The 24,529-nt window shown below is 43.3% G+C and overlaps 3 protein-coding genes across 6 annotated transcripts in view; 1 reads left to right on the top strand and 2 right to left on the bottom strand.

Moving 5' to 3' along the window:
* Positions 1-970: 970 nt before the first annotated feature.
* Positions 971-5,537, bottom strand: LOC117676566 (torsin-1A). Its single transcript, XM_034436111.3, has 5 exons — positions 5,213-5,537; positions 4,279-4,544; positions 3,589-3,764; positions 2,551-2,678; positions 971-2,089 (listed from the first exon to the last, which is right to left on the bottom strand). The coding sequence occupies exons 1-5, from the start codon at positions 5,421-5,423 to the stop codon at positions 1,839-1,841; spliced, it is 1,032 nt and encodes a 343-aa protein (XP_034292002.2). The 5' UTR covers positions 5,424-5,537; the 3' UTR covers positions 971-1,838.
* A 1,445-nt stretch (positions 5,538-6,982) lies between these two features.
* On the bottom strand, positions 6,983-12,112 carry C16H9orf78 (chromosome 16 C9orf78 homolog). The gene is made up of 9 exons (XM_034436110.3): positions 11,918-12,112; positions 11,468-11,527; positions 10,839-10,890; positions 9,754-9,824; positions 9,469-9,546; positions 8,945-9,142; positions 8,478-8,614; positions 7,691-7,789; positions 6,983-7,259 (listed from the first exon to the last, which is right to left on the bottom strand). The coding sequence occupies exons 1-9, from the start codon at positions 11,998-12,000 to the stop codon at positions 7,168-7,170; spliced, it is 870 nt and encodes a 289-aa protein (XP_034292001.1). The 5' UTR covers positions 12,001-12,112; the 3' UTR covers positions 6,983-7,167.
* Positions 12,113-14,107: 1,995 nt separating this feature from the next.
* The window catches only part of USP20 (ubiquitin specific peptidase 20), a 28,115-nt gene continuing 17,693 nt past the window's right edge, over positions 14,108-24,529 (top strand). For all 4 annotated transcript variants that reach the window (XR_009620639.2, XM_060683848.2, XM_060683847.2 and 1 more), the window contains exons 1-8: positions 14,108-14,204; positions 19,166-19,339; positions 20,430-20,483; positions 21,415-21,477; positions 22,076-22,207; positions 22,482-22,578; positions 22,701-22,770; positions 23,390-23,503. Coding sequence is in view for 3 of the 4 variants with exons in the window: in XM_060683848.2 (XP_060539831.1) it covers positions 19,259-19,339; positions 20,430-20,483; positions 21,415-21,477; positions 22,076-22,207; positions 22,482-22,578; positions 22,701-22,770; positions 23,390-23,503 (611 nt within the window). In the remaining variant the exon portion in view is untranslated. The remainder of the gene's footprint in view (positions 14,205-19,165; positions 19,340-20,429; positions 20,484-21,414; positions 21,478-22,075; positions 22,208-22,481; positions 22,579-22,700; positions 22,771-23,389; positions 23,504-24,529) is intronic.

Below are 24,529 nucleotides of genomic sequence, written 5' to 3'. Positions count from 1 at the left end.
AGCCAGTCTGTTGCAAGAGAGGCAATCCCCATCAGCCCCCCTTTCTAAGGCTGGATAATGGGAATCATAGTCCAAAGCATCTCTAAAATTCAACCCCTTTTTCTGTTTTTTTGCATCTTCTCTACTATGTTACAATCTTGCTAGGCAGCCGGTTGGTTTTATTTTGTTGTGCAGATATTGAATTTGTTATTTTTCCAGTTTTGTTTTTTAATGGAAAAACAACATTACCCAGACTGGTTTGTTTTGTTTTGTTTTTTGCTTCTTAGGGATTCTGCTGAAATGTTATAATAATTTTTGATAAATGGTGTCTTGCCCTTGGAAAAGAAATGGACCCCAAATTCAAAACTATTTTTCTATTATAGGAACTCTTCCCTCCCCCCCTTAAATGTTTTCAAAAGAGGTACTTGTTCGAAAATGCAAAATAATAAATGGCTGCCTTGATTGCATTTCTTCATGGTTTAAATGTGGTTTATGGAATTAACCAGATTTTCTGCCCTTAAATAACACTGAACTGTAAATTACCCATACAAGCTACTTTCGCAGACCGCACCCCCTGAAGTTGATGACTGATAATGTTGTGCTGGGCAAATTGAGAAAGCTATTGAGAAAATTGGCTGTTTTCTACGTCGTGTGTTAGAATAAAGTTGCAATGGGGAAACTGATCTTTTGGATATTGTATTACATAGACTAGAGGTTGGGGACTCCTGGCTTTTTAAAAAGGGCTCACAAAATTTAAAAAATCCACCATATAATAAAAATCCCACCCCATTTCCCATGGCAGCAGCAATCTACACAAGTTGAACTTTTAATGAAGCCCCTCAACATGTTGCGCCCTCCAGACAGGGTAGGACAGCGACCTTCAGAATTAACCAACCGTTTTGGCTTTATTCACAAAAATATTCTAGAACTTTCAACAAAAGTAAGAGATCTTTCAGCCGTAAGAGATGAAAACCATCTTGTTAAGGAAAGCTGTTTCACAAAGCCATTTTATTTGGATGGCTGGAGGAAAAGAACATTTTGCTAGTGATCACAGAGACACCAACATTAATATATTCTCAGAAATTCTGTGTCTTGGCACGAAGGCAACACTTTCAGAATTGGTTTCTGTAAATTCTTGCTTCAAGGAATTGCAGATGATTCTCACAATACCTAGAATATGTCTGCTATTCAGCCTGGGCAGTAGTTAAAATGGGCAGCTGTGTTTTATTTCAAAGTTACAAAAAATACCCTGAAATAGAGTTAAATATTTTGTTGCTTGACAATTCTGGCAGCACTAGATCACTTCTAGATAATTTTTTCTTCCTTTTTTTTAGCACCAACACTGGTCTCGATACAGAATAAAGGCTTTTTAAAAGCAGACCGAGGGATACCCAAAGAATCATTTCTAATGACGTGTACTACATTAGCTCAAGATTGCTGGAAAGATTCAAACTGTTAATTTGTAATTATTATTTTTTTTTAAAAAAAGTGCATGGATTCAAAAACATTCCTTCATTTCTTAGAAGAAATCAGAATACTTTATGTATCAACCGTTATCTAATTAGAACCGTTTTCACTTCCAAATAGACAGATGTGTTCCCTAAAGAGCTCGTGACGTGGACCAAACCGGAGTCATGATTAAAAACAATTTCTCACCAGATGGACCGAGAAACTGTTCTCTTAACGAATGAGCCACAATTTTAGGCTTCCAAGATCCCAACTCTTCCCCAATCTCAATTAATTGTCCTATTTACATAGGTTAAAATCTTAGGGGGGGGGAAGCAATTTGGTTTCTTTTGAGTCCTCTGAACAGGTTCATTTCTTTCCCCCTTCTCTGAAGTTGCAAGCGGAAAACAATTTTAGACGTCGTAATAGAAATCTAATTTTGTGTAAACTGTCTTGCATCCTTTGTCAGAATAGATCCGCTCCTCTTTGGGGAAATAGGTCATCTCATCGGCCACCCGAGAGACCACATCTTCGTTGACCACGTGGCCCCGCGATTCCAGTTCAGACCTGATGCACATTTTCACGTGGCTGATTTCCAGAGGCAGGAAAGGAATAAAGTAATCAATGACATTTCGGTCGATCAGACTGCTGTGCCAAAATCCACCTGCAAAAGAAAAGTGTGTTGTCTGGAGTGGGATTCTTTTGTGATGCAATTAAAACAAAAGCAACTATAGGCAGTCCAGCATTTGAGGGGCTGCCACAAAAAAGAAAGGGGGTCAACTTATTTTCCAAAGCACCAGAAGGCAAGAGAAGAAGCAACGGATGGAAACTAATCCAGGAGAAATCCAATCTAGAACTAGGGAGAAATTTTCTGACAGAATAAACCAGCGGAAGGACTTGTCTCCAGAAGTTATGAGTGCTCCACCACTGGAGGTTTTCAAAACAGGTTGGACCTTCATTTGTCCAGAATGGTATAAATCCTTCTGCCTGTGCAGGGGGTTGGACTAGAAGACTTCTGGGGTCTTTTCCTGCTATGTTATTCTGCTTTTCTCCAAAGCAACTGAAGGCAGGACAAGAAGCAATGGGTGGAAACTTAAATGATAGATAAATAAATGTGTTACTCACTATTTTTGTTATTAAACACAGAATTTGACAATGACTGTTGCAAAACATGCAGAGGAAGGTCTTCCCTCTTCTTTCCACTCTTCCAATTATCGAGGGCCACTTCGGTTATTTTTTCAGCTCCAGCATTGCTGGGGGAAAAAAAGTTGTTGTTTTTTCAGAGGCTGGCAGCTGAAAGTGATTTCTATGCTTCTGCAAAGCAGGGCTGAAGAGTGCCAGCCACTACAACTAAGCAGTTTTGTCTGGACAGAAAAGAAATCCAGATTTTTTTCCCCTCTTTTTTGACATAACTTTTCAAAGGGTAACACGAACATGGCAGTATTGTGTTAGAAGGTAGTCCTTGACTTATGACTACAATTAAGCCCAATTTTTTTTCTTGCTGAGTGAGACATTTGGATGAGTTTGCTTCATTTTAACACCATTCTTGCCATCGTTGTTCAGTGAATCACTGTGTTAATTTAGTCACACCGTTGTTAGGTGAACTTGGCTTCCCCATGGATTTTGCTTGTCAGAAAGTCGCAAAGATGACCATGTGACTCTAAGATATTGCAACCATCATAAATATGAGTCAGTTGCCAAGTATCTGAATTTTGATCACATGGCCATGGGGATGCTGCAACATTTGTAAGTGTGAAAAAGGGTCACAAGTCACTTTTTAAAATGCTGTTGTAACTCTGAACAGTTACTAAACGAACTGTTGTAAGTAGAGAACTACCTGTTCTGTGTATACCTGTAACACTGGTGTACCTGAGTTGGTTCTGGTTTCAATGGCTGCCCCCCCCCACTGCTTAGCAACAGACATTCTGGTCCCAATTGTGGCTATAAGTTGAGGTCTATCTGTATTTGCTGGGGAAATATTTGAGGAAACAAATTATAGAACTGACACTGTCACATAAGCAATAAAGGGACAAAAATTAGGTTTACAATAACCCAGATTTTTTAAAAAAACGAGAATCCTGAAATCTCGAAAACTTTCTCTCCAGCAAATTTGTTTTAAAATATACAATTTTTTTTTTTTTTTGGTCTGTTGTGGTGCCTCACCTGAGGAAAATGAAAATCGCTTTTCGATAAGAGATGCCGTCTATTTCTTCATAATATTCCAAGAAAGGCTTGATGGAGTCGATGAGTCCAGCGTGCATTTTATCCATCTCGTCAAATATAAAGATCGACCTTCCGCAGGCGCTCACGTTGCCACGAATCCACATTTGCAATTGGTCCTGAGAGATTAAAAGCAAAGCTGAAGGAGCCCATCAAAAAGCGGAAAAGGCCTAAACACACTCCCCAGAAATCCACACCCAGATGACCAGAGATTAATACAAAGATTAACGGTAGACCAACAATCAAGAAATCCACAAAACAAGGAACTACCAACTCAGACAAATAAGGTAACGGCAAACAACCCAGTCAAGGAACCACTGAGAACCTCCTCACCAACACAAGGCAAGCTGCTTGTGTATAAAACGAGAGCAGCGCTACCTTACTAACACTGATGACGTTACCTAGTTTGGTAATGAAATGTCTTTCAGCTTGCAAAAGGTGATCAAATGACCCCGGGACACTGCAACCATCATAAATACGAGTCTGACTTTTGATCACATAACCTGGGGAAGCCGGCGAAGTTTGTGTGACAAGCGGTCGTAAATCCCTTTTTCCAGGGCCTTTAAATGGTCACTGTTGTAAGCCGAGGACTACTTGTTACTGAGGAAAACAATGGGCTTCCCTGCAGCTTACCTTGTACTGACTGATGTTCTGCTGATGTGGGAAGTGTAGAGTGGACACGAACTGGTGGACGTATTTGCTCTTGAGCCCTTCGTCGTACAGGCTTTCCACCACAATCTTGCTGACGAAATTTTTGCCCGTCCCCGTCCATCCGTGCAGAGAGAGAGCCAGGGGTTTCTTCGGATTCGGGTTCGTCAAAAACCCCGTCACGGCTTTCACAATCACCTCGGACACCAGGTGCTGTCCGAAGACTTTTTTCCCCAGATTGTCTTTAAGATCTGTGGGAGAAGGGGGGAATGATGGGAGAAGCCAGAAATTTTTAAAAAACGTTATCGAGAAACATTTGAACTTGGGAGTCTGACAGTAGAAATAAGACGAATGTTTTACCTACTTTCCGAGGGGAGATCAACAAAACCTATTTAAAAAAATTAAAACCACTTAAAAAAAAAAAGAGCCGTGGGAGAGTACGGTGAATTTCCAGAGCAATACAGGTAGTATTACGACCATTCGTTTAGTGACCGTTCCAAGTTACAGCATTGAAAAAGAGAGACCTTATGACCGTTTTTCACACTTACGACCGTTGCAGCCCTCTCCACGGTCACGTGATCAAAAAAGTCAATCCCTTGGCAACTGAACTCATATTTATGACGGCCGCCGTGTCCCGGGCGGGTGACGTGATGATCTTTTACGACCTTTTAAAGTCAACGGGGAAGCCAGATTCGCTTAACGATGGTGTGTAGTCCATTTAACAAATGTGTCAAGAAAAAAAGGTGGTTAAACGGGGCAAAATTAACAGTGTGGGGGCTCCACTGTGGTCGTAAATCGAGGACGGTCTGGGTCAGTCACCTGCGATGCCCCGCCCACCTCCCCTGTGACGTCACAGCGCCCCTCCCCTTCCACGTCCGCAGCGGCCCCGCCCCCTTCCCAGAGCCCTGACGTCACCCACCTCTCCCGACTTGCGCCACGGGCCTTTCCACGCAGCATTCGGCAAAGTAGCAATAGAGCCTCGGGAGGGAGATGAGGCCGGTGAGGGCCGAGGCGGTGCCGGCCAGCGCGATGCCCACGGTGACCGGGTCCATCGCCCGCGCCGCCGGGCCCAGCTGCCATAGCACCAAGGCCAGGCCCCACACCGCCCCGGGCGATCGGAGAGGCTTCATCGCCGGCAGCCGCGCTTGGGCCGCCGCTTACTTCGCCTCAGCGCCGCTCTTCCGCTTCCGCCCGAGCGGCTTCCGGCCCCGCGGGCGCCATCTTTGCGCCGGGCAGGTTGGGCCGGGCGGGAAGGCCATTGGCTGCTCGTGAGAGAGGGGGCGTGGCCTTCCTTCCCGACCTTCCAGCTGGTCGGATATCCAACTTCTGGCTCCAACTTCACCCCCCCCAACCCGCAAGTCTTGGATGCACCTGAGCTCCCAAGTTCTGACACGTGTTTCAGCCCTCGTGTGAATTGCAAGAAATTCTCTTATGCGGGACACACACATATTTCTCCCTCCTAGGATGTGGTTTTGCAAAAAGGACAAGTTGCAGAGTGGTTTTGCTCTTGCTCTGGGTCTGATCCCCAAATATCTATTTATTATTCCGATTTAAATAGCTGCCCATCTTCTACATATGCTACAGGACTCTTGAGTGGCTTGCAAACTAATATACAAAGAACATAGATTCAAACTCAATGTCATTCGCTCTTATCTTGATGGTAGGAAATATGACTTTTGCAATAGAGTAGTTAATGTTTGGGACACTCTACCTGATCCTGTTGTTAGTCTCGCTAACCCCCATACCTTTTACCTTAAACTGTCTACCGTGGACCTTTCATGTTTCTTAAGGGGGCGTGCATAAGCGCACTAGCGTGCCTACCGTCCCTGTCCTACTGTCCCCATTCATATGCACTCATTCTACGTGTTTATGGTTATGTTTTGCCTATTTATATCCTTTTATTTGTGCCAATTTTTCTTCATGTGTCCATGTCTATATTGTTACTTGTTTCCTTGTACTTGTTGACAAATAAATAAACAAGCAAACAATAGATCTATATAAAGAACAAAAGCAAGGAAGTCATAGGAAAACATCTAAAAAGTAACCTTTAGACTGATTGGTTATATGACATCAATTCAGTGCTGACTCTTACGTTGGAAGACTTGAAGGACCAAGTTGTGGATGTTCTATACACTGGAGGCTTTTAAGAAGAGACCAGACAGCCTCTTGTAGAGGGTCGCCTGCTTGAGCAGGGGGTGAAGACCTCTAAGGTCCCTTCCAACTCTATGATTTAGGCAACCTTAAACATTCAAAGAGCCATTTGGACCCGTTTCCCACAGAAAAGAAAACACCGGGAGCCACAAAACCCTCCCCGTGCTTGACTATTTCTTGAGCGGCCACCAAACTAGCATATGTAGTTGAATTAAACGTTCTGTTTTCTTCGGAAACATTTCTTTTCTTGGATATATCCATGGTTGGCCTACGGGAGGTTGAAAAGCTCAATAAATCAGGTGCCGGTGGGTGTTACACATTGGTGGTTGTGATGCATATTTTGCGTGACGGAGCCTCAGCAGAGGGATGAAAGAGCCACATGCGGCTCCAGAGCCGCTGGTTGCTGACCCCTGTTCTAGGTTCTATCTGGAGAGGACCAAGTAACTTATTTGAGATCTTTGGTGGGATTGCGAGAATTCAAATTTCCATCCCGTCTCATTGCATGCAGAAAACACAGGCAGACAAATCCTTCAGGCCATCCTCTTAAAATAACAAACCTTTACTGCTGCACATGCGATACACATTTTGGTATGAAAAAGATCTTTCAGTGACTGTAACAGAGGGCAGTTTCGTGGAGAAAAACTGAAGCGAAATGAACATCGGCAAGAAGTGAGAAATATTAGAAATAACAGCCCAGTCTCTAAAGAACCGAACCAGCTCGCTTCAGTATCTCCGGTTCATCTTCTTAAACTTTTCATAGTGATAATCGTCGGTGGCTTTCTCGTTTGGTGGGCGCTTGCGATTCGGCGGAGATTCTACAAAATTTAGAGAGAGACATCCCAAAATAAAGATTAGCCATTTGAAAGACTGCCTGCCCCCATCCCCAATTGGAGACCTTCAGTGGGCCCAGAAGGCCCAAAAATCACCACACACGTGTGCCGGAGCTGAGCTCCATGCCCACCGATATGGTTCCGTGTGCCACCTGTGGCACGCGTGCCATAGGTTCGCCATCATGGGACTAGCACATATGTGCGAGGGGAATCTTTACCTTTACCTTTAATCTTCAACTGGCCGAAATGGTACACTGCACAGCAACAATTTTTGAATCAAAATACCTCCAATAGGCCAACCCAAGGAACGTGTCCAAAACCCAGGATACATTATTCCCACAGGATTGAAATTTAGCCACCAGCCTGTGAGAACTAGACCAAAGTAGCTAGATAACCCCGCAGTGTGCATGACTTACTTTCCATTTCGGTTTTTTCTGTGTCTCCCACTCTCAGGGGTCGGGCCTTGGGCTCTTCTTTATTTCTTCTTACCGGAGCATTCAGCTCTTCGTGATAAACTGAAAAGAGAGATCATGATCATACTAGCTTAGGATCTACTCTAGTATAAACTGGAAGCTTTCAAAATACAGGTGATCCTTGACTGACAAACCATAAATTGAGCCCAAAATTTCTGTCATTAAGCCAGACAGCTGTTAAGCCTCCCTTTATGACCTTCCTTGCCTCTGTTGTTCAGGGGATCACTGCAGTTGTTCAATTAGTAACTGCAGTTGTTCAATTAGTGACTCTGGCTTCCCCATGGACTTGGTGACGGTCATAAATATGAACCAGTTGCCAAGCGTCTGAATTTTGATCACATGATCTTAGAGACTCTGCATCGGTCGTAAGTGTGCAAAATGGTCATGTCACTTTTTTCAGTGTCGTAACTTTAAACGGTCACTAAATGAATTGTTGTAAGCTGAGGACTACCTCTTTTCACACCAGAAAGTAAATTCCGTTCCCAGCTTAAAGTCTGACATGTGCTTGTTTTCCTTGTTTTATTCTTATGTGATATGCAAGTTCCCCCACTGTGGCGTCTAAGCCATTTATATTATTTTCAGTATGAATAAAAATATTTGATGGTTCCATCCAACAAACTCAATTAATTCTAACCTCAGCCTTGTTCAGCCTCAACCATAGTTCTCCATTTGATTTATGTGTCAATCAGCTTTCATCCAAGACAGTCAGCTTAATTCCTCTCTTACTCACATCGATTGTGTTGGACGTAGTTGACTGCCATATTGGTGGGGACGAAGGAAGTTTCGCTGTCTTTCTTCTTATTCTGCTGTTCAGCCAGCAATCTTGCCTTTGCATCTTCGGTTGAGATTATGTTTTTTATCTTGGCCCTAAGGAGAACCACCGAAAGAAAACAACATAAGGCTGAGATGTTTTCAAACTTCCAGGGAACAAATGTTGGACAGAAGAGAGCTCTAAAGAGAACAGCTAACGACGACCACGGTGGAATGAAGAAGGGGTGAGTTGACTTGCTCTCCAATAATTTTTCTCTGGACAAGGAGAGGACTTAAGATCACCCAAGATTTCTTTTAAAGGAGAATATTTGTAGCTCAGACTTGAAATGGGGGGGGGGGTGTCTTTGGTGTTCTCCGAACTCCCCTCATTTCAACCCCTGAGCTACAAATATTCTCCTTTATTGGATTAGAAACTGTCAAACTTACTCGATTCCAAGGTCCACCTCAGGGATCCCACTCAGCATCTGATTGGACAGCATTTCTTCCGTCTTCTTAGCCGAAGAGACACGGATGCTCTCCGGGAGCTCATACAGACAGTCCTCCGCGTTCTTCTGCTTCACTTTCTGCTCCTCGTTTTCCATAATCCCCTTCCTCTTCTTCAGCTCAGTTTCGATGTATTTCATCCTGAACGAAAGCCAGTTGGGTGACTTTGGGCCAATCACCAGGAGATGGTGAGTTCTAATCCCGCTTTAGGCGTGAAATTCGACTGGGTGACTTTGAGCCAATCACCAGAAGATGGTGAGCTCTAATCCCGCTTTAGGCGTGAAATTCGACTGGGTGACTGGGCCACTCCCTCTTTCTCAGTCCAACCCACCTCACAGGATTGTTGTTGTAGGGAAAATAGGAGGAGAAAGGTACGTTGGATATGTTCTCCACCTTGACTTATTCGTAAAAATAATATAGGCAGGATATAAGTAAATAAATAAATAAATAGATGGCAAGCTACATACATGTCTGCATCTTCATCCCTCCTGTTGGTCTCGGCTGAAAAGGAGGTGCCAAGATTGAGGTCTTCCTCTTCGCTGATCCTAAAAAAGGACGACAAAGTTGACTCTAAGCACCGTCAATGCAAAAGAGCCAGAAGCACCGGAATTAATCTTCAGTCATCCCTCAAGCCCGTTGGTTTTAATCCGTAGCCCCCCAATTCAAAATATCTAAGGCTGTGCGCCTCAAGGAACACGTTACTCCTCGACTTCCGGTCACACAATCGGGGGCCACAAAAGGGACCCACCCACCTCTCTTTTCCTCGCTCTTTCAACTTCTTCATGTCCACCATTCCGCCCGACTTGATCTTAAAGGGATCATCCTGGCCATGTGGAGAGAATAAACAGAGGAGGCACTTTTTGAAGATGCTGCAATCCGAGGGCCGTATGTTCTGACCTAGGCTTCCCCAAACCACAAAGCAGACTCCTTGTCCCGACAAAAAAAAACTCTTTTTATTAAGTTACTGTGAATTCTTCTCATTCACATCCAGCAAAGTCTTTCAAGGGAAAATTTACAGTCACAGACATTATCTGGCTTGGAGAGCTGCCAGGCCGATATCCTCAAAACATGGCAAGGAGTCACAAATCTCATACAAACCCCACTCCCTTTTCACTCCTCTTTTATTCCGAGAGGGGCCATTTACTGTCCACCTGTGGCCTTACTCCCAAGTCGACCCTTGTTCTTTAGCTGTTCCCTTCGTCTTCCCTCTCCCACAGTCTTTCAAGATAGTTCATAATTACCGACCTTGATCAGGCTTGGAGAGTGGCCAGGCCGATATCTTTCAGAGGCCGCAATACTTGGCAAGAATGCAGGAATGAACTAATTGTCTCCTGCAAACTCCACTCCCCTTTCGCTCCTCTTTTATTCCCTCTGGGAGGGGCCCTTCATCGTCCACCTGTGGCCTTACTCCTGAGTTGACCCTTGTTCTTTAGCTGTTCCCTTCGTCTGGCAACTCTGTGCATGCACACACTGGGAACAGGCTCCAGCTGTTCTCTGCCTCACTGATGTCTGACTCCGAAGGCAGCTGATAACTGGCATACGGCCCTGGCTCCCTCTCTGCCTCCGACTCAGAGCCCTCATCAGAGCCTTCCCCAGACTCCAGGACTGGCCCAGGTTCCTCCCCAACCTCCTCACTGTCCGAATCTGCTGCCAAGATCCGCTGGCGGGCCACAACACCATAAATGCTGATTCACACAACTGGGCTTCCTCAGTTAACAAGATCACCTATTTCTCTAAATCATGACTTGTTAAACCACTATTAACGGTACCAAAGTGTCTTGTGTTTGCACCTCACTCAACACCTTTTGTGGAGGGAGGCTTCCCCCTCTGATCTTACCGCCAAAGTTGTCTCTTCTTGTAGCTTTTCTCCCACAAGTAAAGCTGCAGCACTTGGGAGGCAAACACAGACAAGATTTAGGATCATTTAAGAGAACCTTCCATTTTTATCTCAAATCTGATCAGAATGCAATCCAGTGTCAGTTTGGGTTAGAGTACTTAGGAGAGTTTGATATTCCTTTCCTTCCTTGAGAATACTTAAGTTTTTATGATTGGCGTTCAAGAGTTGGGGCAGGTAGTCCTCGACTTAACAACCACAGCTGGGAGCAGAATTTTCATTGCTAGGCAAGTCGGTCGTTAAGTGAGTTGTGTTTGATTTTACCACCTTTTTATCGCGTCTACAACAACTCGCCACGGCCAACTCGCCACAGTTTAATTATTGGAACGACCGTAATACTTCATATAATAATAATTTGAACTAATTAAAGTGAACTAAATTCATACAAAATTGAACTCGCTGTTTAATTATTTGAAATAATTTGAATTTGGAGCATGTGTCCATGAGGATGCTGTGGCCATCCGAGAATCTCAGTTTCTACGGATATAAACAAAAATCCAGGATCTCAGTCTGTGCTTGCTACAAAAGATTAAAACCTTGACATTAAAACTCCACAGAAACATCAGTATTACCTTACTCCATTGGGTCTCCTTCTTAAACTCTGCACTTCCTTCGCTTCTTCTAGTTTTAAACTGGAGCAGAATCAGAACAGAAATAATAATAATTATTATTAAATACCAGGATCTAGGGAATTCTGGGCGTTGGAGTCCACACGTTAAAGGTACTGAGATTGAAACACTGATTATTTTTTTTTAAAAAAAGGACTTGATCATTTTTAAAAATGACTTGCAACCAAAACCAACTTGTACATATTTTAACCTTGTATTTTATCTTTTAAATTTTATGTCATATAGTACGTCTTATTTTAATTGGGATGCTCTTGACACGAATAAACAAATAATAGGTAACAATAATTATAAATTATTTTATAAAATAAAACATAATTATAATTATATTTTATTTTATTTATTTATAACCCCCCTCCCCAATATTTCAAGACCCCCCCCACAGCAGGCACCCACCGAACCTCCTCGGCCACCAGCTCATCCTCCTCTTCCTCTTCGGAGTCGGCCTTCCTCCGGCGAAAACTCTTCCCGGCCGGCATAGCTGGAGACCCTCTCCCACCGCCTCAAATCAATTTTGCTTAAAGGTGGCTGCTGCTTGGAAAGCGCTTCCTGTTTTGCAACCTGGGGGGCGCGTCTCGTGACGTCAACAACACGCGCCGAAGCCGCCCCGCTGTGGTTCTAGTTGCCCTTAGAAGGGCAGGGCAGAGGATTCCGTCCGGCTTGGGGGAGGGGGTAAAGGCGTCCATGGATGTAGGAAAATCATAGATGGATGGACAAGGGAGAGAAGACGGGTCTCCTTAATTTTCTTTTTTTTTAACCTATATTTTAATTTATTTTCCTGGACTGCTAGGAGGAGCCCTAATTTGCTCCGAAGGTGCAAATGTCAAGCTGGCATTTTTTTTTTTTTTTTTTGCAGCGAGGCCACGACAGCCCTGCGTGTCATTGCATCCACACGAGAGAATAAATACCCTGGTTGCTATTGCATGCAAAATTGTAAATGCCTTGCAAGCAAGATTATAAGGCAGGTATTCAATGCGGGCTCCATCACATATAAAAGCAGGTGAAGAGGGAGGAATTGTCTGTCCAGGAAGCAACCTTGAGAATCGAATTGAATTGAATAGAATAGAATATGGAAAGGAATCGAATCGAATCGAATTGAATCGAATCGAATAGAATATGGAAAGGAATAGAATAGAATTAGAATAGAATAGAATAGAATAGAATAGAATATGGAAAGGAATAGAATAGAATTAGAGTAGAATAGAATAGAATTAGAATAGAATAGAATAGAATAGAATAGAATAGAATATGGAAAGGAATAGAATAGAATTAGAATAGAATAGAATAGAATAGAATAGAATAGAATATGGAAAGGAATAGAATAGAATTAGAATTAGAATTAGAATAGAATAGAATAGAATATGGAAAGGAATCGAATCGAATCGAATTGAATCGAATCGAATAGAATATGGAAAGGAATAGAATAGAATTAGAATAGAATAGAATAGAATAGAATATGGAAAGGAATAGAATAGAATTAGAGTAGAATAGAATAGAATTAGAATAGAATAGAATAGAATAGAATAGAATAGAATAGAATAGAATAGAATAGAATAGAATATGGAAAGGAATAGAATAGAATTAGAGTAGAATAGAATAGAATTAGAATAGAATAGAATAGAATAGAATAGAATAGAATAGAATATGGAAAGGAATAGAATAGAATTAGAATTAGAATTAGAATAGAATAGAATAGAATAGAATAGAATAGAATAGAATAGAATAGAATATGGAAAGGAATAGAATAGAATTAGAATTAGAATTAGAATAGAATAGAATATGGAAAGGAATCGAATAGAATTAGAATAGAATAGAATAGAATAGAATATGGAAAGGAATAGAATAGAATTAGAGTAGAATAGAATAGAATTAGAATAGAATAGAATAGAATAGAATAGAATAGAATAGAATAGAATAGAATAGAATAGAATATGGAAAGGAATAGAATAGAATTAGAGTAGAATAGAATAGAATTAGAATAGAATAGAATAGAATAGAATAGAATAGAATATGGAAAGGAATAGAATAGAATTAGAATAGAATAGAATAGAATAGAATAGAATAGAATAGAATAGAATATGGAAAGGAATAGAATAGAATTAGAATTAGAATTAGAATAGAATAGAATATGGAAAGGAATCGAATAGGATAGGATAGTCTTGGTGCATACACTCTCAGTGTACCTAAAAGAAAAGATAACGTTCATCAAGAATTATAAGTGTCCTGTTTCTTCGCAATACAGGCAGTCCTTGCCTTACGAAAGTTCATTTAGTGACTATTCAAAGTTACAACGGTGCTGGAAAAAGGGACTTGGGACCGTTTTTCAGACTTACGAAATTTGCTGCGGTGCACCGCAGAAAAATTATTTCCATCTTTTAAATACTATTTATCTTTTATTTTTTTTAAAAAAAAAAAATCATATTAGTGGTCTGCGGGATTTAAAATGATTAATTTAGCGGTTCCTTGAGATCCGAAAGGTTGGTGACCCCTGCCCATTGTCCAGGGGTCCGTGGGGCACCCTGAGGTCATCTTGCCCGACCCCTCCCCTCCTGGACCGCCTTCCCTTCCGAGGCCCCGCCCCGCCCCGCCCCCTCCGCCGTGGCCCCGCCCCCTCCGCCGCCAACATCGCCTTCCCCGCTTCCCCCCCCGAGCGGCGCGGCGCCCTCTGAGGCGGCCCCGGCCGGTAAGCAGCGCTCTTCCCCGCCCGATCCCCGACTCCACCCGATCCGCCCGGGGCTTCGCTTCTCCCCCCCCGGCCTCGTCTCCCGGCCCAGAGGCCAAGACGACGAGAAGGAAGGTTTTGCGGCCTAGCCTGCTCCGAAGCCTCGGACTCGCCTAGCGAGCCCAGCCGAGGAAGGCGCGTCGGAGGCGGCCGGGCGAGTCTGATCTTGGGCGGGGGAGGGGGGGCTGTGACAGTGCCCGATCTTGGCTGAGGAAACTGGGTGGGGTGGGGATCGTCTCAAAGCAGGACCCCCTCCCCTAACCTTGGTATTTTTAGAGTTTCTGTTTTAAATTAGACGTTTTAATGCTTTTTATTGTTTTAAAATGTTTTTTTTCAAAGCATTTGTCATACATGTTTTTCAATTGGGAGCCACCGAGAGTCGCTTGTGGATATGGACAGCTATAGAAATCAGATAGATAGGTAGGTAGATGAGAGAGAGATTATGATATATATATATATATATGATAGATAGATAGATAGATAGATAGATAGATAGATAGATAGATAGATAGATACCAGAGAGAGAGAGAGAGAGAGTGAGGTGAAAGATAGATGAGAAAGAGATTATTATATATATAGATGAGAGAGAGAATGATATATACATATATGATAGAAGATAGATGACAGATAGATAGATATAGATGATAGATTATGATATATATATATATATATATATGATAGATAGATAGATAGATAGATAGATAGATAGATAGGAAATATATATATATATATTTATTCATTCATTCATTCATTTATTTATTTATTTATTAAATTTATATACCGCCCTACTCCCGAGGGACTCAGGGCAGTGAACAGCGAAAGATAAAAATACATGTAATACAAACGTTAAAAACCAATTAAAATATATTAAATACTCTGGTCCCAGATAATTTAAGACATCTCAGTTTAAAACAAAATTAAAAGCAATATAAAGGGAAAGTTAGGCCATCTATATACCATATAAATGATACAGGAGAGAGAGAGAGAGAGATGACAGATAGATATAGATGATAGATTATGATAGATATATGATAGATAGATACCAGAGAGAGAGAGAGATGAAAGATAGATAGAAATCAGATAGATAGATAAGATTATTATATATGATACAGAGAGAGATTATTATATATGATAGAAGACAGATGACAGATAGATATAGATGATAGATTATGATAGATAGATACCAGAGAGAGAGAGAGAGAGAGAGAGAGAGATGAAAGATAGATAGAAATCAGATAGATAGATAGATGAGAGAGATTATTATATATGATACAGAGAGAGAGATTATTGTATATGATAGAAGATAGATGACAGACAGATATAGATGATAGATTATGATAGATGATAGATGACAGAAAGATGATAGAGATTATGATATATATGAGAGAGAGAGATTATATATGATATATGAGAGATATGATATATATATATATATGATAGAAGATAGATGACAGATAGATGATAGTTATATGATTGATTGAGATAGATAGATAGATAGATAGATAGATAGATAGATAGATAGAAAGAAAGATAGATAGATAGATAGATAGATAGATAGATAGATAGATAGATAGGGGAGGGGAGTTTCCCCATATCTCCCCCCCCTCAAATCAGGGCAGAATATTGTTCCCCATTCCCCCAGCTGGTTCCAGGTCTGCATTCCCACCATCTCTCAGTACAGCTCAGCTTTGACCTGGGTTAGGTTGGGTGTGTCGTGTGAACCCAGCAACCCCTTGGCTTCAGGGCACGGGGTAGACTCCCAAATTGAACAAATTCCCTACATCGCTTTCCCTCCCTGGACTTGGCCGATGGGAGTTGTAGTCCAAGCCACCCCGAAGGCCCCAAGATGGAAAGTTTAGTTCTTAAAATTGAGAAATGAGAGAGGAAATTGCCAGGGGGTCAGTTCACATTTCTAGGAGTCGAACTGGGGAGGGGGTCCTGCCATCTCTAAGCAATTTTATTGGGAAATGAGGTGGTGGTCTTGCAGTTTGTGTCTACATTGGCTTGTGGTTGGTTGCACAAGGGAGCAGGTTTAATGTCAGATTATTGTTTGGTGAATGGTAATTTTGGATTTTAATCGAGCCAAACTTCACTCCATCTCATACAGACTCGTGCCCAATCCTGTTGGCTTTGGATTTAGTGCTAGGTCTGAACCCAGCCATTGTGGGTTTAACAAATCGTAGCTAAAACAAACCATGGCTTGGTCTGTTGTATAAAGCTGGTAGTTTTGCTTGTGGCACTGCTGTTAATCTGTTGTAAGAATGCAACCTATAAGGCTAAATTTACCGTTTAATGTGTGGTGCAAACAATCATTGGGTTAATTCCCAATGCCGTGAGTATGATCATCTTATCATCTAATCGGAGCCTGTTTTTATAAGATCAGGGTTCTCCAAAGTGGTCAATATCAACCTCTGATGGGATATTATTGTTCTTACCATTTTATTATTTGTTCAGGTAGTCCTTGACTTACAACCGCTCATTTAGAGACCGTTCAAAGTTACGACGATGCTGAAAAAAGTGACTTATGACCATTTTTCACACTTTATGACCGTTGCAGTCGCTTGATTTTCATTCTGATGCTTGGCAACCGACTCACACTTATGACGGTCACAGTGTGATCCCCTTTTGCAACCACCTGACCAGCAAAACCGATGGGGAGGCCGGATTCGCTACACAACCGTGTGAAGTGCAGTGATTGGCTTAACAATGGTGGCAAGAAAGGACATAAAATGGGGGCAAAATTCGCTTAACAACTGTCTGCCTTGCTTAGCAACAGAATTTTTAGGGCTCGATGGTGGTCGTAAGTCGAGGACTACCTGTAGTTTGTGTTCCAGAGAGGGAAACCTCCCGAAGACCAGTGTTTTCATGATGGAAAGGACCTTAGGAAGACGGGGAAGAGTCTTCCCTTTTCACGACAGTAGTGGAAAAAACAGAGGAGAAACGAAGCAGGCAGGGGGAAAAAAAACTGGCTGTGGACAGCTCTAGCTTTTGTGGGGAAAATGATGAGTAAGCCTCCATCAGAGCTGAAAAAGTAATTGGTTGCTAAGCCTCCAAGCTACCACGTGAAGGCTTTGTTTTTATCCGTGCTAGGAACAACCAGCTGATGCTTTTTGGGGACTTTTTTGGGGGGAGCGATTTCCAGAAAATCCTTCTGGTTTATTTAATAGAGTCCGGAAGGTGCCAGCAGAGCAAACTTGAAAAAAGGATGCCAAATGGAATGAGGAAGGCTTTCCTAAAATCAGTCACTTGTGTGTGAGTTGGGCAGCTGTATAAATCTGGTAGATAGATAAAAGATACCGAAATGGGAAACCGTACTGGGAGGGAAATGCAGTATTCTTAGCGTGGATGCAAGACCCCACCTGGAATACTGCATCCAGTTTTGGTCGCCCTATTATAAAAAGGATGTTGAGACTCTGGAAAGAGTGCAGAGAAGAGCAACAAAGATGATTAGGAGGGTAAAACATAGGAAGAACGGTAGCAGGAATTGGGCATGTCCAGTTTAATGAAAAGAAGGACCAGGGGAGACACGATAGCAGTGTTCCAATATTTGAGGGGCTGCCCCAAAGAAGAGGGGATCGACCTATTCTCCAAAGCCCCTGAGAGCAGGACAAGAAGCAACGGATGGAAACTCATCAAGGAGAGAAGCAACCTAGAATTAAGGAGAAATTTCCTGACAGTTAGAACAATTAATCAGTGGAACGACTTGCCTCCAGAAGTTGTGGGAAGGAAGGGAAAAGGAAAGAAAAAAAGAAAGAGAAAGAAAGAAAGATAGGTAGATAAGAGAGAGAGACAGATAAGGATGGATGGAGGGATAGGGATGGATAGATACTGTAGCTAGAGAGACAGACAGATTTACTTGCTTACATGGGAGATGAAGTGAATTCTGGAGTTCTTTTTCTCTGCGATAACATTGATTTTTAAACTGCTCAGGAAGCCCTGTGTTTGTGCCAAAGGACTTACCACGTTGTGCAAGGTCAAAACCAATTACAGGCCATTTAAAGCTGCTCTTTCGTGGCTGCTTTTTTGACTGAGCCAGGCAAAGCAGAACAAGGAACATCCTGTGATCTGAATCTTAATTAGTATTTATCAGGTTGTCAGCGTGCCTCTCGATTGATTTAGAGAGAAGGATTCAAGAAGCCGGCGGAGCAGTATTATATTTTTATTGCATTTGGCCAACCGCTCGGTAGCTGGGACAACTAGCTGGAAAGTAGCTGGAAAGCCACGGGAATTCCTTCTAGCTCAGTGGATACGAAAGGAGGTGTTCCTTCTGTTGTTTTGCTCCCTTACACAATGCTCACGCTGAGTGAGTCAGAAAGAAACGGGGAAAATCAGCTAGCGGGCCTCTGCATTTAAACTCCAGAAGAGAGGAGGGGGCATCACATCAAGGTTGCAGTTAATTTGTCACCTTATATTTTCACTTGATACCACCGCTGAAGCATCAAACTGAGCGATGGAAGGATTACTGCGAGTTGCCGTTGTTTGCAATCCTCCCTAATGCGGTGTTTTTCTCAACCTTAGCAACTTTTAAAATACGTGAACTCCCGGAATTAGGGAGCCACAGCAGGGGGACAAAAGAGCCGCATGCAGCTCCGGAGCCGCAGGTTGCCGACATCCTCTTTAGGATGTTAGAATAGAAAAGAAAACCCTATTTTTGATTTGTTTCCATTTGCTTTTACATCTTCGTTGCCCTGTAATTGAGAAGGCAGAGTATTAATACTGGAATTGTACTGGAATTATCAATACTGTTCTGTTTGTTTATTGGCTGCATTTTTAGTCTGCTGTCCTCTCCAAGGGCTCATGAATTATACAAAACACTTAACATTTGGAAGATTAAATATTTCATTTGCCTTCTTCTTCAAATCCAGTCATCTGCATCCTAAAGCAACGAAGCAGGTTTGAGACCTTTCTCTTTTTCGTTTCAGGCGCAGATGGTGGACTGAGCTGGCCTGGAAAAAGAAGCCAATTCTTCCCCCAAGCTCTTTATCCGCTCCCTTTAGGGGGAGCCCAGCCACAAAATGGGGGACCCAAGAGACCTGTGTTCTCACCTGGATTGCATAGGTGAGGTCACCAAGGACGATATGCTTTTCAAGTCCAAGGTAAGCGGCCGTGTCACTGCAGCAACATTTCTCCTTGCTGGCATATACAGGTAATCCTCGAGTTACGGCCAAAATTGAGCCCAACATTTCTGTTGTTAAGTGAGACGTTGGTTCAGTGAGCTTTGTCCTGTTTTACAACTTTCCTCCCCAGAGTTGTTAAGTTAATCAGTGCCGTTGATAAGTTAGTAACACGGTTGTGAAGTGAATTTGGCTTCCCCGTTGAGTTTGTTCGTCAGAAGGTCGTAAAGAGGGGGTCACACAACCCAGGGACACTGCCGCCGTCATAAATGTGAATCAGTTGCCAAGCATCTGAATTCTGACCACGTGACCATAGGGATGCTGTAATGGTCATAAGTGTGAAACATGGCCCTACCTAAGCCACTTTTTTTCAGTGCTGTTTTAACTACAGTCACTAAACGAACGTAACTTGGGGCCTCCCTGTACATTCTTGTTTTAATTTAACAAAAAAACAAAAAAAAAACCAGGACACAAAACTGAAAATATGAAAGCTTTGTATTACTAAGCAATCAAACAATGATATGAAAATAATACACTCTATCTAAATAAAACATACACCGTATTTTTTGGAGTATAAAACGCAGCTTAGTTTTTGGGGAGGAAAATAAGAAAAAAAGCTGATTGGCAGGTGGATCGGCCTCCCGTTGTGAGCTCTGTGCCTTGCTTTTTTTTGCTTTTTTTTTCCTGCCTCTGACACTTCTGAAACTCCGTTTCAGGAAAAACTTTCTTTCCTGCCTCTGAAAGCCTCCGAAACAGAGCTTCAGAAAAAAAGCCTCTGAAGCTCTGTTTGGGGGCTTCTTTTCTGAAGCTTCGTTTCTGATCCTTTTTTCAGCCTCTGAAACCTCCGTTTGAGAAGCTGGACGGGGCTACATTCAGAGTATAAGACGCACCCAGATTTTCACTCTCTTTTTTGCGGGGGAAATGGTGCGTCTTATACTCCGAAAAATACGGTAGCCTATAAATGCATCAGAACATCACTGCTTCACTATTAACTACATCAGTATTGTTGGAAATCACCAGGAGTCATGTCAACATTTTTCATTTCCCCCCCCCCTCTTCCGTGTGAATCTAGGGAACATGCCAGTCTTGTGGTGCAGGAGGACCAAATCTCTGGGCCTGCCTTCAGGTAAGCCCTCCCCCCTTTGAAATCAAACTTTTGGGAAGTGGGGGGTGTTGTGTTCCTCCCGTTGTCAAGTCTGGTGAGTTACTGGGCACAAAGACTTGATTTTCTGCCTGCGTTTCGGTTGCTTTCGTGGTGTGGAGACAATAACTTGGTCCTTAACACCAATAAGACCAAGGAGCTTATAGTGGACTACAGAAGGAATAGATCAGACATCCAGCCCTGAGACTGAGTGGAGCAAGTGGCCAGTTATAAGTTTCTGGGTATTATCCTAAAAGATGACCTGACCTGCAGAGCTCACATTGCAGCGTTGGTCAAAAGGGCCCAACAGAGATTATACTACCTGAGACTTCTCAGGAAAAAACAACTGAATGGAAAACTGCTGGTGACCTTCTACCGCTGCACCATAGAGAGTATTTTAACTTACTGTATCTGTGTATGGCTTGGCCATTGCACAGTAGCGGATAGGACAACGCTCCAGAGGGTCAACGTCATTGCCCAGAGAATCATTGGTTGCCCCCTCCTCTCTTTGGAAGAGCTTTATAGCTCCCGCTGCCTTAAGAAAGTTCAAAACATCCTTAAAGATCCATCTCATCCTGGGCACCCTTTTTTTTTTTGAACTATTACCATCTGGCAGCCGGTACAGGACAATAAAAACAAGGACAAATAGGCTGAAAAGCAGCTTCTATCCCAAAGCAGTAACTGTATTGAATTCTACTGTATAGTGCAATGTTAATGCAGTATCAGGGGTTTTCAATTCAATCATATAGAGTGTGAAGGAGGTGTGTTTGTGTTTTATTTTTATAGTTAAAATGTACACTGAAGATGGCATTTAATTTCGAGGTGCAATGACAATAAAGTAAAGTTACAAAGCCAAACCGCCTTCCGCTTTCAATTAAATTTGCTTGAGCTTTAATAAGTCTCCCTGCTTCTCTAGGTTGGTTGCCATTATGTCGGTTGTGGAGAGTCCTTTGCGGATCACAGCACTTTGCACGCCCAGGTGAGAGGCTTTTCCCACCAACTTCGTTTGACTTAAGTTGAGTTAAGTTGATTCACTGACGTCGAGGCTCTGGAAAGAGCAACAAAGATGATAAGAGGACCGGAGGCTAAAATATACAAAGAACGGTTGCAGGAACTGGGCATGTCTAACAAAAAGAGGGACTAGGGGAGACATGATAGCAGTCTTCCAATATCTCAGGGGCTGCCCCAAAGAAGAGGGAGTCAAGCTATTCTCCAAAGCACCTGAAGGCAGGACAAGAAGCAACGGGTGGAAACTAATCAAGGAGAGAAGCAATTTAGAACTAAGGAGAAATTTCCTGACACTTAGAACAATTAACCAGTGGAACAACTTGCCTCCAGAAGCTGTGAATGCTCCAACACTGGAGGTTTTTAAGAAGAGGTTGGATAACCATTTGTCTGAAGTGGTGTAGGGTTTCCTGCCTGAGCAGAGGGTTGGACTAGAAGACCTCCAAGGTCCCTTCCAACTCTGTTATCCTGTAACTTGGTGAAGTCTGTGAGTCACAAACCCTAACTGCTATTTAAGTGTTGTTGTTGTTGTTGTTTTTTCTTTTTTCCTTTTCCCATCAACCCGCACCCAGGCCAAAAAGCACAATTTGACGGTCAACCTGACCACTTTTCGGGTGTGGTGCTACGCGTGCGAGAAGGAGGTGTTCTTGGACCAAAACCTGGCTTCCCATCCTACCAACCTGCCTTCCAAATTTATGGAACAGGTAAGCGAGCGGTTTTTGTGGACTGTGCTGACTTTATTCCTCCTCTTTTTTTTTTTTTTTTTTTACCCCCGTCCCCTCGGTTTGAGAGTTGCTGAGCTCATTTTGGCTCGTGAGGTTTACATGGTTTACGCTTAAAAGATGGGCATCCTGAGCGCCGTTGCTTCCAGGGGGCGAGGGCGTTGCGAGGACCTGGATGATGGCTTTCCAAGGAGAACACTGTGCCCATTCCCCCCCTCCTCCCAAAAAAACCTTGCTTTTCCCATTCCTGCTCCAGGATTCTCTCCCACCTGTCCATCCGCTCAAAGCTGTTCCGATTGCCGTCGCTGACGAAGGAGAATCGGAATCGGAAGACGATGACCTCAAACCAAGAGGTGAGCCAGGTGGGGGTTTCTTTTGCCTGGGGGGCGGAGAGCGGCGGGGGGGGGACCAAAGAGTTACAAACAGAAGCAAAAGGGTCTCCAGAGCTTCACACGTTCTATTCCTGCCCCTTTAGGCCTTACGGGGATGAAAAATCTTGGGAATTCGTGTTACATGAACGCTGCTCTCCAAGCTCTCTCGAACTGGTAGGTCGGAGAACGGTCATTACACGTAGTCCTTGAGTTACGACCGCAACGGAGCCCAAAATTTAGGATGCCAAGCGAAACGTTTGCCCCATTTTACGACTTTCCTTGCCGCTGTTCTTAAGCGAGTCATCACATTTATTAAGTGAGTCAGGCGGTGGTTAAGGCAATCTGGCTAACCCCTTGCCTTTGCTTGTCAGAAGGCCGCACTGCGACCGTCATAAATACGAGTCGGTTGCCCAGAGTCTGAATTTTGATCACATGACCACGGGGGGGGATGCTTCAGCGGTCGTAAGTGTGAACAATGATCACAGTGGTCCGCTTTTGTGACCTGACGAGCAAAGTCAATTAGGAAACCAGATTCATTTAACAACCGCTCAACTAACTCAACAGCTGCAGTGATTCCCCTAATCGCTTTGGCAAGAAAGGTCATAAAATGGGGCAAGACTCACTTTAACAACTGTCTCGCTTAGCAACAGAAGTGTTGGGCTCAGTTGCGGTCGTTAAGTCGAGGGCTACCTGTAAGTTTGAACAGAGAACGCTCTTTTTTTCCGTTTTGGTCTGTGACTCTGCATGAAACGGACAGAAGTGTTCTCACCAGCCTTCTTAACCTCCGTTTTAGCCCCCCACTCACACAGTTCTTCCTGGAATGCGGTGGTCTCGTGAGAACCGACAAGAAGCCAGCGCTCTGCAAAAGTTACCAGAAGCTGATCTCCGAAGTCTGGCACAAAAAACGGTGAGTTGGTTGAGGAGAGCCCAGTTTGTGAGAGGTAAATATTGTGGTCCGCCAGCGGCCTGAGGAGCTCGCAGCAGAGTCAGACAGTGAGGAGGCTGGTGAGGAACACGGGCCAGTCCTGGAGTCTGGGAAAGGCTGGGACGAGGGCTCTGCATCAGAGGCAGAGAGGGGGCCAGGGCCATCTGGAAGTTATGTGCTGCCTCTGGAGCCTCCAGAGTTGGACATCAGCGAGGCAGGGAACAGGGGGAGCCTGTTCCCAATGCATACTTGCGCAGAGCTGCCAGAAGGCAAGAACAGTTAAGACAAAAGGGGCGACTCGGGAGTAAGGCTTGGAGACGATTGGCCCCTCTCATAAGACATAAAGGAGGAGCAAAGGCACATGAGCCTTTGCAGGAAGCAACTTTGTTCGTTCTGGTGGGTTTAAATTCTGAAGCTCCGTTGTGACTCTGCTCCGTGTGGCCTTGCAAAGATAATTGCCGATTAGATCTTTGGCAGTGTGTCAAGGGAGATAAAGGTGGGTGCTTATCAGCCTTATCCCGAAAGACTGTGGCAGACTTCTGTCGGGCTCTTTACAAACTATCTGTGACTCATCACGGGCTGTGAATGAACAGAATTCACAGCCGTTGAAATAAAAAGAGGGTTTTGGGGGCGAATCGTGTGCTTTTTCCTGTCTCAGGAAGCCTAGGTCAGAACAATAAAGGAAAGACTTAGAATTGGTGGTGGGGGGATGCATGGATAGGAAAACACACCCACACACACACACACACATACACAATCCTTTCACTGATCTCTGAGCTTGGTTGTTTTCTTGTAGACCTTTCATGACCAAACTAGGTAACATCATCAGTGCTAGGAGGAAGTGAGGTTTGCTCCTGTTTATATATTAGAAGCTCTGAGCCGGGTTGTTTTCTCGCAGACATTTCATTACTGAACTATATAAGGTGCTGATGACGTTAACTAGTCAGGTCATGAAACTTCTGCAATCAAAACAACCAAGCTCCGAGCCACTGTATGTAAACGGTATGT

This window comes from Pantherophis guttatus, chromosome 16 (genome assembly GCF_059756535.1).
Source record: "Pantherophis guttatus breed Tessera chromosome 16, ASM5975653v1, whole genome shotgun sequence".
NCBI classification, from domain to species: Eukaryota; Metazoa; Chordata; class Lepidosauria; order Squamata; family Colubridae; genus Pantherophis; species Pantherophis guttatus.
This window is presented reverse-complemented; position numbering and strand designations above follow the sequence as displayed.